General features: G+C 41.0%; 1 protein-coding gene across 2 annotated transcripts; it reads right to left on the bottom strand.

The window, feature by feature from the left end:
* Positions 1–487: 487 nt before the first annotated feature.
* Positions 488–13,565, bottom strand: bin2b (bridging integrator 2b). Of its 2 annotated transcripts, none has more exons than XM_037100294.1 (12): positions 13,435–13,565; positions 11,286–11,366; positions 9,897–9,951; positions 9,349–9,443; positions 8,364–8,459; positions 7,543–7,650; positions 7,364–7,449; positions 5,626–5,701; positions 5,414–5,496; positions 4,548–5,235; positions 2,396–2,488; positions 488–1,082 (listed from the first exon to the last, which is right to left on the bottom strand). In XM_037100294.1, the coding sequence occupies exons 1-12, from the start codon at positions 13,525–13,527 to the stop codon at positions 969–971; spliced, it is 1,668 nt and encodes a 555-aa protein (XP_036956189.1). In that variant the 5' UTR covers positions 13,528–13,565; the 3' UTR covers positions 488–968. The 2 variants fall into 2 exon arrangements, with proteins under 2 accessions (XP_036956189.1, XP_036956190.1); XM_037100295.1 differs by having other exon boundaries at positions 488–1,079; positions 13,435–13,564.
* Positions 13,566–13,596: the final 31 nt, after the last annotated feature.

The raw sequence follows: 13,596 nt of genomic DNA, 5'->3' as shown, positions 1-13,596 counted from the left end.
AACACATGAACAGCTCTGATGCAGGGCGGCCCTGTAGCTGTAGGCTTCTGTCATTTAACACTCCCTTTTGGTGTTGGATTATCAACTAACAGGTTACGTCTGTGTATAGTCTTGTGATGTGCAAAAAAACCCTGTAACACTTATTATTTATTATTATTATTATTTCCACACGGCAGAACTGCCAAACTAGGGGAAACGAGTGTCATCCAGGTAGGTTACAGGACAGATTTCTTTTCTTCCATAAACTCCTCACAGTCAATCAGTCAGTATGTCTCAGTTCCAGGTCCTGACAATATTTTCACATTCCATTTGTGTGAGTCATTGTAGTCTCCACTTCTGTGTATCTGAAGTCTTGCAGCATCAATTTCCTCTGTTCACAACATGCAAATTAAATTTACTTTATGTTCTCTGCTTCTTCAACGCTGGAAATCAGCTGAATGAAAGGTGTGATACGGAGCCTTGCAGTTAATACCAGAACACCGTCCACTGTTTTTTATTTTCAACTTTATTAGGAAATTTTACACAAGAGCATAGCATCAATATAAAAAGAGTTTTGGTTTCACAGTGTTTCATATAAATGATTTTAAAAGATAAAAAAAGGGCAAAATACTGTAACGTTTATCAATCTGAACATCTCTCACAAAATGTTTTCAATGTTCACTTTTGTTCCAAAAGTTGCAACATCGGAGCATGCAAGTAACTACACGTCTGTCTGTTTGTCACGTCATCTGTTTGGACAGCTTCTGCACCCAAAACATATGGGCTCACTTCCTGTGTGTGTGTGAGAGAGAGAGGGGGAGAGAAAGAAAGGGAGAAAGAGAAAGAGAGAGAGAGAGAGAGAGAGAGAGAGAGAGAGAGAGAGAGAGAGAGAGAGAGAGAGAGAGAGAGAGAGAGAGAGAGAGAGAGTGTGAGTCAGCCACTGCTCAATGGAAGAAGAGAGTATTACAGACTGAGGGGTGACTATTCCCTCACTCCGCCTCAATGGGCTGGATGAGTTTTTCCGAGAAGGTCCCAGAGTGATTTTCTAGATCCCGGTGCTGGTTCCAGCTCTCCTCCCTGATCCCCCTCAGCAGGCCTTCCTGCTGCGACACACAGGCATCAAAACACATGTAAGATGTTAAGAAAACAAATCCACTCTCTGATCAGATATTTTGTGAGTGAGTGTTAGAGTTGACTTTCGGTGTGATTTCCTGCTTTCTAAGCGACTGACAAAAATCGTTCCATTAGAGGGAACCAAGTTCTAGCTTTTAGTGTTTCCTTTTTAAAGGGTACGGCCACTAAGTTTCACATTAAAGTGTGTTTACAGGTGTTGGTGAGTACTACTGCAATACAGGAACATGTGCATAAATCATGTTGTGGCTCCAGAGGAAGCTGCAAGTCTAATAAATTGCCTCCTGTGAAGTCACTCAGTGGTTAAATTACATTGTGGATAAAGGAAGCACCACGTTTATAAATTGCATTTAAACAAAAATCAATGTAAAAAATATATTACATTTATATCAAAGAAAGAATTTAAAAGACTGAGAACAAATTTCATGGATGGTATATATCAGCACTTTGCAGATATAGTAATTCCATAACAGATCATTTGTTGATGGTCATAAGATCAGCTGTTTTTGTTCAATTCATTTGCTGGTTGTTCATTGTAAACCTAATGAACTTAAAAAAAACATTTGGAACCCTTTCTGGGTTTGATGAATAATTCTCACAGACAGCTGGGATATTCTGATGTCACCAGCACTGCCAAAGGAATGTTTTCCATTTTCAAAAAAGTAGAAGAGTTACACAAGTAATTGTCTCTGTTGTTATCCTTATTAATTAAACTTCTATCAAAATATGCTTTGAAAACTTCATTAGCTTTATTACAAGACACTGATGAGAAGAGGCTGATAACCAGCACATTTAGGCTGAGTAAGAACAGACCTTACTGACTTAGGAGTCCTCTGTACTGAATCTTACTTCACTTAATCTGACTCCAAGCAACTGAATGCTTTGTAAATTGCCCTTAAACCAAAAACTTAGCCTAGGGATGTTTTGTGAGCATGGCCCCTGATGCTCAGTAGATATATTTTAATTTTGACATTTGAAACATTTTCTGCTGCCAGACTAAATTTAAAATGCAGTGGAAAAATCTCAGGGTGACATTTGTTTGGCTAGTTATCAACAGGAAAAACAAAGATTAACTCAATACAGACATTGTGGAAAAAAGCATCACCAGCAGGATGCACACATGGTTCAAACAAAAAACAAAACCAGATTAAATCTGCACAGTTTACTGGTCAACAGAAAAAAAGTCAGAAGTCCTTTATAGCAGACTTTTATAGGAATCATGTAATCTCTGATCTCTTTGGTACCACATGAAGTTAGCAATACCTAAACAAGAACACACACTAACCTGTTGAGAGTCCTCGAGCACCAGGATGATGTCTCCCTCATCAAACTGCAGCTGTCCATCTTCAGATGCTGCATGGTTCTCTAACGCCACCCCCTGGTGTCAAACACAAATTACATTAATGCAAGCTTCAGACAAATTATCACACAACGTTGTCAGTCAACTTTAAAAAGAGCACCAACCATAAAAACGTTTTCCCAGGTTTGGCGATATTGAATATTTATTCCAATCCATTACACTGAAGGTTAATGTATTTTGTTTCTGGTGTTCACATATTTTAAAAGAAATACAGGTCAATTTCCACGAGTAGTTTTCTAAATGTCGTGTGAAGACACAAAGGAAATTTTAGTCAAATCCTTTGTACTGATGAGGTAGAGACAGAGACTTTAGCCAATCAAACCACAGCTACAAACAACCTAAGATAACTGATAAAGTCTTGTTAATTGCCATTGTAAGATTGACCTCAGTCAGAAACTCTGATACCACTGTGGGCAAAAACTGTGCATGAAACAAACAATACAGTGTATTCTGTCCTCATTTCCTTCACTTTGTTTTTAAAGCAAAAAGGTAATCTAATATTGGTTTAAAGAAAGAGATCTGAGAAAAAGAAATGCTGAATTGAGCAATAAAACACAATCTTGCTTAATTCAACTCACTCAGGGGTTTCCAGCTACAGCCTCATCTGGTTGGTTATGAGTGGTAGCTTATGGTGGTTAATCTTACAAGCGAACTGTAGCTAGATATTTGTGTTTCATTATCTGTTTCTTCTCTTGTGCTACTGTTGTCTTACTCTGAAGGAATCATTGATCGTTCTGGGAAAAGCCTTACTTTCTTAAGAGGGTTAGATGAGGAAGTCAATATCTCATTTTGGTTAAGTACAGAACATGTATATAACATGTTAGGCCTATAATTAGCTTATAATCTGGAAGTGGAGGGAAATGACATTTTTTTTTAAAAGCGTTATCTTGCTAGTGGTTTTTGAAATGTTTACATGTATGAATTAAAGAAATGAGATACGATGTGCTCATTATGTATCTTTAAAATATACTGGTAGGCCTATTTTGAACTTTAGCCCTGTTGAGCTGTTACTGACTCCAGCACTGTACTTAGCACATCAGCATAGTACTACTGCAAATGTGAACAGAGTCGCCCAAAACCCTTTGTGGTTCCAGAGAAAGCAAAATGGCCGGGTTGTGGGAATGACTCCTCAAGGCCTGTTAGCAACTTTCCAATTTGCAGATTTATCAATTTCAAAAAAGTGTGTATTGCATGGGGGTAGTAGAAAGCCAGTGGTGGATCCTGGTGAAGTCTGATCTTATGTTCAGTACTTATTACAGCGAATATTTTCTGCATTTTCTTCAAGCCTCATGTAAAAATCCCAAAGGAATTTTGTCGTGGGAAACAGGGCAATACTAACTTCCAGGCCATTGCTAGCATAAAACACTAAAATCTGGTGTTTTCAGTTTAATGCCTGAAATAAAGTCTGCAGTTCCTTCAGGTTTGAGACATGTATCATTTCTGGTCTATAACACATTATTACATTTCTGACAATTGGTAAAGTGACACTACAGAGGTTGTCAAGGACATTAAACTTAATCACACTGATCATGGAGACTCATTCACTTGCTATTCGGACTTTACAGGCCGACTTTAGGTGCAAACTATTCTAACTCTAACTTTCATTTTGCAGATTGATCAATTTATAGAAAATGTGTATAGTAATAGAAAGATGATTAGTTGTGGTGACGTGTAAGACATGACTGTGATGTCATCTGTTTATAGCCTCACATTAGTTTACTTCTACCGGTTTAATTTGCACTTTGAAATCACAAAAGTGGTGTTCATCTGTGAAGATTATCTCCTTGAACAAAACATGCAAGTATCATAAACTTGTGTTTGCCACGGAGATTATTTTTCCGTGATAATCCAGTTAAAAAAAATCCCAAAGGCATTTTGTCGAGGGAACCACAACGATGCCAACTTCCAAGTTAGCCTACAAAGCTATGCCATCCCCACATCACTCTATAGTGGTGCTATGCTAAACAGGTACTCATTATAGAACAATACATGTGATTGATATTGATCCTCTCATCTTACCCTCAGACCGAATGCAAACAATTTCAGTCCCCCACGTTTAAGTCTTTGTTCAGTCTACCTTATACAGGAAGCCAGGTGGATTGTCGGAACAGGAGTCATCCTCCGAGTCAACTGTCTCCTGGTTGGCTGAAGCTTCCTCCCTCTCCTCCTCCTTTTCCTCCTCCTGCTCTTTTGCATTCAAGAGGGGTCGTTTATCTGTGGAGCGGAAGGAGACGCGTGGGGCAGGTACCGGTGGAGCTTTGGGCTTGGCCGCCTCTGAAGGTGGATCACTCACACTCTCCTGCTCTGGACTCTGTGGAACGTCGCTATCTGCAGAATCAGACGGATTGGACACTTCCTGACTTGCAGCCTCTGACTTTGGTACGCCCACCCCGGAGTCATCCGAATGGTTTGTAGCAAGTTCTGCTTCTTCTGCCTCTGCTGCAGCCTCTGCCTCCTCTGGACTTTGACTCCCCGTGCTGTTGCTGCGCTCGTCACACACTGACTGCCTCTTTGGTGTGTTGGTGCCGCTGGAGCTGAGATCGGAGTCTGACGAGTTGACATCTTTGGATGAGCTACCGCTCTCTTCAGGTTGGCTAGTTTCTTCAGAAATGCTTTGAGTTCTTTGGATAGGGGAAGAGGGTACAGCTTCTTTTGCATCATCAGTGGACGAATGGATGGAGACGTGGTCAGCTGGGAATGCTGTATTGCAAGGGATGGGATTGGAAATGACCAGGGACTTTCTCTTCTTCGACTTGCTTGTCATGCTGTTAGACGAAAAAGTAAAAAATGTTATTGGTGGATTTGCATACAGCATTAGAAGAGCTTGCATGTACAGTAGCAGGTTGAGCAGACATGGTGGATAGACAGCATTAGTTATGATTTAGTAGAGAAGACTTTCTTGTTGGGCTCAGGATACGGTGAGGAAACATGTAAGAGACTGACCTGTTCAGACCCTTAATGATGAAAGCTTTTCCTGAGTGTTGAGTCTCCAGTTTCTTCATCACATTGTACAGCTCACGGTTAAGCTGCAATGCAAACACACAAACTCTAAATATAACTCTACACGTTTGTTTTCAGGCTATTTTCTTTATACTTAAATACTTCACATTACTAATATGAAAGTGAGGAATTAAAGGGTGTGTGTCATATCTTACCACACTCATTTCCTTATAGAAGACATCTCTCAGGTTTGATATGTTTTGGAACACCGTCACATAGCAACCTATCCGGCTGCAGAGACAGAAAACAGTTCCCAGTTCAGTTCAGTTTCAGTTTATCCACATGATCTCTTTGAATGAACCATAAGCTATGTTTTCTAAAGTTGTCCAATGCACTCCAAGTTATAAAATACACTAGGGCAATAGCTTCTACCATTCAGGCACAGCTAGAGATAATGTGCGAAAGCAAACGTATGTCTTTAAAAAACATTGACGTAACAACTATAAATGGAAACCAAAATCATCAAGCCACTGAGGGCTGGATTCAAAATCACATAGATCCAACTTGCGGAAATTTTCACAGCAACTCAGTAGTGTGTATGGCCCCCGCGTAAATGTATGCACTACCGATGATGTCTGGGCATGCTCCTGATGAACCAACGGATGGTGTCCTGGGGATCTCCACCCAGATCAGGATTAGGGGATCAGTGAGCTCCTGGACAGTCTGAGGTAGTACTTGGTGTTGTCAGATGCACCGATACATAACGTTCCACAGGAACTGAATTGTAATCAGGTCAGGGGAACGAGAGGGCCAGTCAATGGCATCAATGCCTTCATCATCAAGGAACTGCCTACACACTCAGGCCAATGAGGTTGGGCAATGTCCTGCACCAGGAGGAACCCACGGAAAGGGGAAACAGCAGTCTGGGTGCTCTTGACTATGACATAGAGGTCTGTGTGACCCTCAAAGGGTTTCTCTCTCCAGACCATCACTAACCCACAGCCAAACTGGTCATACTGGATGATGTTACAGGCAGCATAACATTCATCACAGCGTCTCCGGACTCTTTCACGCCTGTCACATGTGCTACGTGTTAACCTGCTCGGATCTATGAAGAAAACAGTGTGCTAATGTTCTGGTGAGCTCTTGCAAATGCCAATCAAGCTGCACGGTGCTGAGCTGTGAGCACAGGTCCCACTAGAGCACATCATGGAGTCTGTTTCTGACAGTCTGGCCTGCTGGAGGTCATTTTGTTTTACCCTAGCAGTGCTCCTCCTGTTCCTCCACAAAAGAGCAGATACCCGTCCTGCTAATGGGCTGATGCTTTTACAGCCATCCTCAGCTCTCCTCATGTAACAGCCAGTCTCCTGGTATCTCCCCCATGGTCTGTGCTGGGAGACCACACACATGGATGTGCCAGCCTGGAGGAGCTGGACAACCTGTGTAACCTGACTGGACTGTGGGTACCACCTCATGCTACCAGTAGTGACAAGAACACTAGCAGAACACAAAACTAGAGAAGGATCCGTCAGGAGGGATCAGAAGAGAGTATTTGTATGTGACCACCACATGCAAATCTTTTCCCTTTCAGAGGGTTGTCTTGATTTTGGACTCACCATTGCACATGTTGTCACTTTCATTTGCACCAAAGCAGGTGAAACTGATTCACAATCAGCTGTGCTTCCTAAATGGACATACTGATATGCCTGAAGTTTAAGTGACTTGGTGGTTTGACGATTTTAAGTGTTTCCCTAACAACTGAAACTGCTTTGACACACATCTGCACACTTTTCTCATAATACCCAAAGAGACACTTGCATGACATCTTCTAACCTGTTTATTCATACAAAGATATTGTACCTTCACTTATCTCCTCATGATCCAAACTCTGCTATTAGATTCCACTGTTATCTAGCACTGCTTTAATTTACTGCGTTGGACGTTCAACCTTACCTCTGATAGAGAACAGGCAGTTCCTCCCTAAGCTCGTTATTTATTTCTTCAAAGACATTCTGGGCTTTGTTGAACTCCTCCTCTGCCTGTTGGAGAGGATATGAAAGTATATTTGTTTTAAAAAATAATTCCATTTGAAACCACTTTCTCTGCTGTGTGTGCAGTGATACTCGCGCTACCTTTGTTATTTTGGCTTCATCCTTTTTCTTGGCACTCTGTAGTGCTTCCAGGTGGTGTCGTGCTGAATCGTAGTCCACCAGCTTACGACCGCGTTTAGCTACACGTTCCTGAAACAAAGACCGGAGTCTCTTTAAGTAAACATGGTGTCCACCAGTAAGTGGAAGGATGAGAGGTGTCAGACTGGTAGTATCAAAAGCCCTGGTTATACCTGGTATTGACAAATGTCCTGAGTGAGCTGATCACAAGTGGACAGCTCTAATCCTTCAATTGACACCTGGCATTAACATGTGTCTTGACATGCATCTTGACTGACCACTTCTGAAGAGAGTGCATTTCCCTGCTTTATAATAAGCAACTACATCACAGGGACAAATGGACACAATATTTTTAACAAAAAAAATAATTTATGAGTCACAAGATGATCCATGTTCGGAAGAATTTGTCATAGACAGCTTTTACAAAGATTTTCCTTCTGATTTTCCACATGGAAATCATACAGTGTGCAATCCATTCTGCCTGTCATTGCTGCTTCACAGCGAGCATCAGTTAATGTGTAGTCCTTCCATGTGGCCCAGGGACTGCAACATACAAGCTGCTACAGAATGTGGTCACATGCAGCCTAGATGTGGTCTAATGTGGTCTAATGTGGTCTGAGTGATCAGATCTCAACATTTTACAGAAACTACACCTATAGCCACAGCTGTCCACTTGTGATTAGATCAGTCTGGACAGGTGGTAATACCAGGTCTAAACAGTGCCAAATCTCGTGCCTGCGTGCAACTTTGCAGGAATTGATTCATGTTAAAAAGCATTTCCTTACCTTGACCTCAGGGAACTGGCTTGTGTAGTTCTCCATGGTGCGAACAATCTGGTCATTCAGTTTCTCTTCGTAGTCATTCCACAACAAGTCTTCACTCTAAGAGACCCAGTAGTAACATCAATGGTGCATCAAACTGTAACAAGTCTCTCAGAATGAATGATAACTAGCTTGTTAATCAAGCTAACCGTACAGTCCAGGACAAGACGCATGACCACGTTTGTAAATTAAGGAGACTTTAGCAGGAAAGCTGATGAGGTTCTTGATTCTGTGGCTAAAGCGATGTGTAGCAAGCCAGTCTATATACAGTCCCCTGCAAAATTTGATTGGGTTTATGAAAACCAGGTCTCCATCACAATTGACTCTAGGATACTGTGATTAGTCATTTTTTTAATCTAAAGATGCATTAAACTGTATTATTTTTATGAATAATGTGCCATGTGTATGGAGTTGCAAACAGAGACAAACCCACATAAATGAATCAGACTCAAGAAAGTCACAGAATTATCAAACTCTGGTGCCTTTTTAGTTGAGCCTTCACATAACAACATATGCAGAGCATTGAGCAGCTGAAGATAAAAGGATCCTCAGAAGCTGGTCAAGGCCAAAATAGAGATAAAGGACAGTAAATGTTACTTAGAAACATGATCCCAAAAGAATACTAATGTTGCTGCTGGATCTCTTTGGAAATGTCTGATTACCAGCAGGTTAGCTTTATAAGGCCTTAAAAACACATAGCCATCTTGTTGAAAAGAAAGAGAAAACAAAAACAAGTGATTCTGCTTTAACTTGCAGTCAATGTATATGCCTGACATAAAGCATATAGTCTAGATGAATATATTTATATCAAAGCTTCTTTAAACCTACTTTATAAAACTAGGTTTCTTGTAACAACCCTGACCTGCTAAAATGAAACTGATTTTATCAGATCATCAGCTCTCAGATCATTTTTCAAGCCAATGTTCACAGAAAAACTTCATGAACATACTTCTGTAATGACAGAGAGGTCCTGCACTCCATTCCAGTCTGACTCGTAGATGTCTCGCAGTGTCTGGGACAGCCTCTTGGACGTCTCATGCACGGCTGTGAAAAGAACAGGAAATTGTAGGAGGACAAAAAAAAAAATTCTTAAAATATAATCATGACTCTGTGAGTATCAACTTATCATCCAGCATCGGCAGCACATTATATTGTAGCAGTATTGTTTTTTAGGGTTTGTGGTGCCGTTGCTACACCCACACCAAGAAGGTCAGAACAACACTGGTTTCCTGACTGGAGCTCACAATGCAGGAGCGTTAGCTGACAACACTAAAAACACAACAGATTATTTTACATGAATCACACATGCACTGCTGAATCTGCTTTTTCACTGCAGGATTTGTATTTGCTGTTGTACACGATTGCAACACCGACAAATTGCAAAAGTCGACACAGGACCCAAGAATAGAGGAAATTCACTTCCCCATTATTCACCGACTAGAGTGGTGTGCCGTTAACAGTAATGTGGATCTCTCTGAATGTGCTTTCAGAACCTACCTTTTACCGCTGTATGGTAGGCTTTGACGTCTTTAAACAACCTGTTTCCATCGATCTGTGTGTGAAGCAAAAGCAGAAAATATAGATTCAGTGACGCCCAGTAACAATATCTCCCTGGCAGATCTAAGCAATTTACACTTCATCATTTCCTGAACAACCTTAAATGATGAAATTAGTGTGCGTCTGTGTAACTTTGTCAGTGCACATAGTTCCAAACTGCATTGAATCCAAAATACCTGTTTATCTGACTAGAATTCAAGTTTGAATTAACACCAATCACAACATCTGATGTGGTGATGGTGGTGGTGAAGTGAAAGCAGCGTGTCTTAGCAGCTTAGACTTCCTTCCTGTGGCTCCTCGTCACTTTCCCCCCAAAAATGTACTATAGTTGTTGTATCTTTACACTAAATGAGCTACATAAAAGTTAAAATGTTTAACTTTAGTTTGAAAGCAGCAATTGTGGCTGTTAGAGGATAATAATGAATGCCAAAACATAGTAGAACTATAGCAAAAGTAATAAAGTTATTTTAGCTAGCATTATCTATGCAATGTCAGTTAACGTTAACACACAAGCTAATGGTCACATGAGATTGAGTATGGCTGCAATAACAAAGCCTCTGAGTGGATTCTAATGGGAAAGGGTGCATATTATCCCTTTTAAATGTGACCTTTCTTAAGCAAAATTAAGATTAAATTAGTTCAGTATTCAAATGTTACATATTATTTAATTTCTTTTTTTTTTTTAAATGTACAATATCAAACTCATACTCCAGACAAACAGGGGCAGCACATCACAAGAGAAGCTAACTGCTGCTAACTGTATTCTGTTTTTGATTGTAGCCTCTGTTAGCTTGTTAGCTCAGGTAGCTGTGCAGCTCACCACAAAGTTGGTATTTACACCACTAGCACAGGATCTTTTGATTGCTTGGAGAAAGAGGTTTTCAAGCCTCAATAATTCTAAAGACTGAATGTGGGCCAAGTTTTCCGTGGATGAGAATGTGAGTAATGCCCGAAACAGACAGTTTCTTTAACATATGCTCACACTAGGGAAATGTTTGTGTACGGGCGTCTAGATGAGACATAACGAGGAGTATTTATGCAGAACAGATAAGAAAATATGAGAGCTGCATCTTGTTTCAAGTATTTCCTGTTTTCAAGGCCAAGCTGATTGTCTGAACTTGTGGGTTGGCACTCAACAGCTAAAACAAAGACACGGTTCTTTTTTTCCCAGACTTGAAATTGCAGTGCTCTGCTTAGCTGGAAATTACTGGTAAGGGGGATAAGTGACTTTTTTTTTTTTTTTTAACTAAAAAAGTGGAGTAAAGTAACTGCTTTTTTGCAGGACCTTTTCAGTTGTTTTCATGTGAAAAAGGTTACATGCTGGTGTACCTGTTGTTTGTTGAGGCTCTGGGAACACTGCTCAAACTGTTCATCCTTGGTCTCCATTGTTTTGCCCAGTTTTTGAAGGACCTGAGAGAGGACATTAGTTTCAGCATTAGGTAGACAATGGTTGAAGCATTAAAGGGTAACTCCACCACTTTTGCACATAAAAGTGGTTTAACATGTCTTGGGGAGTACTACCTCAGATAGTAAAAAAAAAAAAAAAGTATTATAGAACCTGTGTTGCTCCAGAGGGAGCTGCATGTAATCTGACAAACTGACACCAATTATGTTACTCAGTGGGTAAGTTGGTTTTGAAGAGCAGTCCTCTGGTCTAGCATTGCACTCTTACAACACTGTTGGACTCATTATGGGTAGTTTAACAATGTAGTAGTAGTTTAACAGCCAAAAACCGATACAGAAGAACCTGATATATCACTGCTTTATTCCATGCATTCTTCTTCCATTCACAATCAGGTGCATACATTACCAACAATGCAACACAGCCACCGAATTACCCTTTAATGATTGCTCATAAAAGGATAACGCTACCAATTTACCACTCAAAGTGTGTTTATGTTGCATATGTGGAGAAAGTTTACTAAATTGCCTCTAGTGATGTCACATGAGTCCGTATCAGTTGGGTCTGAAGACTAAACATTTGAAAAAATGACAAAAAAAAACTTGCAGCTTGAGGCGATATTAGCCACAACTAGCATTACACACCCACTTCTCTGAGTGAAATGTTTGCTTTGGAGTTGCATTGTGGGTAATGTGGATGCCAGACTCTGACAATGAAGAAGTATGTGTGGAGTAAAAAGAGATTATATTTCTGGTTCTGCTCATCTCAGCCCTTCATTTTTAAACTGTGCATTGTCAGTGTTACAGAAGGGCAAAGTTAAAGTGGTGGAATTCTCCTTTATTAGCCAGGCTGACAGCTCACACCACAGCAGCTTATAGCAGACAAACGGTGGCTCAGTTTCTAAATTACCTCAAACATGTCTTTGCCATTCCTCTCCTGCAATTTCTTGTTACTACTTATCGCTTAACACATGCTGATACCAATGATCAGATGATGTGGACATCTGGCTCTATACATAGCACGGATGCACCTGATATAGGACAACCTACTCATTTACTCCCCTTAAAACTAGACACATGGCTAATTATTACAACATCCTTCACAGTCCACTGCTCGCAGCTGTTTGAAACCCTGAATGCCACATTGAATGACCTTTAACTTTAAATCTGCAACAAAGCCTCTCATTATCATGGCTAGCCTCCCACAATTAAAAAAAAAAAAAAAATCCCTGAATCCTTAAAATAGGCTCTGACTTGCCATTTCAGAGTAAATGTAAACTCCTGTAGCTGCTGTTGGGAGGTGGAGCAGTGAAAATCGACCACAAACTGAGTGAGAAAGGCTCTGCAAAGCGAGAGGAAGTGCACAGACAGGAAGTGGCAGCTTTTGTGTCCGCGCACAGCTGTACAGCACTCAACAACACTGTGATGCTCAGATTGGTAAAGTTTATGCTTGTGTTTCCATTAAAAAGGTTGCAACACACAGCTGAAAAGGCTTAGAGCATGTGGCTTATAATCTCGTACATTTAACTGCCTGACAGGGAGCTTCTCCTTGTCTCTCATGGTCACAGGCTCTTACACTTGGTTATGATGAGGTGCAGCAGATAGGCTTGACTTGATTTTATCCCCCCCATCCCACATGGGAGCTTCATTAAGAGCTAGATAACGGAACTAGAGACTGGGAAAGTACCAACAACTATAGCTGCAGAGAAACATGTTCCACCAGCAGCACAGACAGAAAGTTGCTTTCATTTTCCAATTCCTACATTAAACTAATCCTCTGAAGGAGCTGCGTGTCCATGTTTTTTTGGGGGGGCTTGCTGTAGATCTGAATCTACTAGAAGCTGCACCCCCTTTAGATACGTCTCATACTCTGCTTCTACAGACAGCTGTGTGTGAGTGACGCTGAAGAGAAGTTCAAATGAGTTTATAGTAACACGGGACATAAAAGGAGAACGACAAAACACGCTTGAATAAGTGTGTCTTGTGGCTCACCACACTGATGACAGAGCTTCTAGCACACAGTGTTGAAGTTAAACAGACCCACGGTAACTTCCCAAAGCTGAGCTCCCTGACCCACCTTCTCCTGAGCCCGGTTCAAAGACTTCTGCACCCGCTTGGCGAGGAATCCGGCTCCGGCCTGGATGTTCGGGCCCATCTTGCTCTCGGCCATCGTCGGTTTGCTTCTCTCGGTTGTCTCCACAGTATAAAGCGCAGTCCGCCTCCTCGTCCGCTTCTTCCT

Source organism: Acanthopagrus latus, chromosome 6, assembly GCF_904848185.1.
Source record: "Acanthopagrus latus isolate v.2019 chromosome 6, fAcaLat1.1, whole genome shotgun sequence".
Lineage (NCBI taxonomy): Eukaryota > Metazoa > Chordata > Actinopteri > Spariformes > Sparidae > Acanthopagrus > Acanthopagrus latus.
This window is presented reverse-complemented; position numbering and strand designations above follow the sequence as displayed.